General features: G+C 45.6%; 1 protein-coding gene across 1 annotated transcript in view; it reads left to right on the top strand.

The window, feature by feature from the left end:
* ARFGEF1 (ARF guanine nucleotide exchange factor 1) overlaps positions 1 to 1,588 on the top strand; it is a gene marked incomplete at its 5' end in the record, with an annotated part of 157,794 nt that overhangs the window by 149,286 nt on the left and 6,920 nt on the right. The window contains 1 exon segment of the mRNA XM_014588595.1: positions 487 to 655. Within this exon segment, the coding sequence (XP_014444081.1) occupies positions 487 to 655 (169 nt within the window).

The raw sequence follows: 1,588 nt of genomic DNA, 5'->3' as shown, positions 1-1,588 counted from the left end.
TCCACCGCCTTATGTGGGGTGGAGAGGAACATTTCAGGTACTCAGAGAGAGGAGCAGAAACATGAGCTGGTGTTTAGGAGCTTCAAAGAGAAACCAGTCCTTTCTCTGCAGCCACGTTGGTCTTGTGTAGGTGCGAAGTGGCCGCTGGACGCCTAAGTTCTAAGAGGAAGGGGTGTGGGATCATGCAAGAGAGTAATTAAAATCATAGTCCATGGACAGGGCAGTGGGAATAGAATGACTTCAGGGCTTGAGAGGGTACAGAGCTGGGGATCAGGAGTTCCAGGGGCAATAATGGGTTATGGGAGGTGGGTGGTGCTTGGTGAGAAGGATGCAAGTCAGAAGGTAGACCTTGACCTACTTCCCATTAAGAAAGAGCAGGTCAGTCTCTATGGCTTGCATTATCAAACTGGTTTTGGGGGAGTGTTGAGTTCTAAGTTTGCTAAAATTTTTGTGACCATGTGCGCTGTGGTGATTTGTTTTCCAAAGAGAGATGCAGTGGACTTTGACGTTCGTGTTGATACTCAAGACCAAGGGATGTACCGCTTTTTAACATCGCAACAACTTTTTAAGCTTCTGGACTGCTTATTAGAGTCGCATAGATTTGCAAAAGCATTTAATTCCAACAATGAGCAGAGGACTGCTCTGTGGAAAGCAGGTAAGCTGTGCAGGTCTCTGGTGCATGCTCATGGTTGCTGGATGTGCAACAGGTTGATACGCTGCTGATTGGAACTCACAGACTGTGCCGCTTCAGCTCCATATCTGTCACTGTACCTACACATTTCTTAAAATTTTGTTTTAGGTTTTTTCCATAGGGCACATGTGCTCCCCAGAGAGATACAGAAAAAAGGAAAGTGAGAAATCACTCCCCAAAGAGCTATAGCCATGCCACCTTTCTCCTCTGTTCTCCTCTCAGGATTCTGGACAGACATGCACATGTGCCTGGTGTGACTTTTAAGCCACAGTTGGCCATGTGGGAGTCCAGTATCTTAACCACCATGCCACGTACTTGCCCTCCCCATACATACTTTTCACCTTAACAAAAAGTAAGGTAATCTTATAGCCAAGTTTTAATTTTATTTTCCTGTAGTAAGCCAGCAATCCACTTGTGTGGATTTGTTTCCTCCTTGTTTAATCAACACATCATTTGACTGATTTGGCCTGTTCTTTCATCTTACTTACCCAACCAGGGCCTTTTTGTTACTTGTCAGCGTATTAAAGCTGATGTCCTTTTATGAGAAGAAAACACCATGTGAGGCTCCTGCATGTTAAATCTTCTGTTTCCTGGAAGTGGCTGTCTCTGAGAATGGCCATCCCTGAGAAATGCCATCCCTCAGTGCCTGTCAGATACAGAAGGCTGCTGCAAGAGGGTGGGCAGCCAGCTGTGGCAGGAGGACAGGAGGAGCTGGCATGTGTCTCACATCAGATTTTGTGTCACGTGGAGCGCTAGGGCTGCTCTCCTTTTGCTTTATTTAAATGGCTTCATTCATTCTCTTCCTTTTTTTTTTTTTTTAAAGGTTTTTGCTATAGGGCGCATGCACTCACCAGACAGAGAGAGAGAGACATAGAGACAGAAAGTGAGAAATCACCC

This window comes from Tupaia chinensis, unplaced genomic scaffold (genome assembly GCF_000334495.1).
Source record: "Tupaia chinensis unplaced genomic scaffold, TupChi_1.0 Scaffold000288_2, whole genome shotgun sequence".
Taxonomy (NCBI): domain Eukaryota; kingdom Metazoa; phylum Chordata; class Mammalia; order Scandentia; family Tupaiidae; genus Tupaia; species Tupaia belangeri.
Note: the sequence above shows the minus strand (reverse complement) of the source record. Positions and strands in the feature narration are given on the sequence as shown.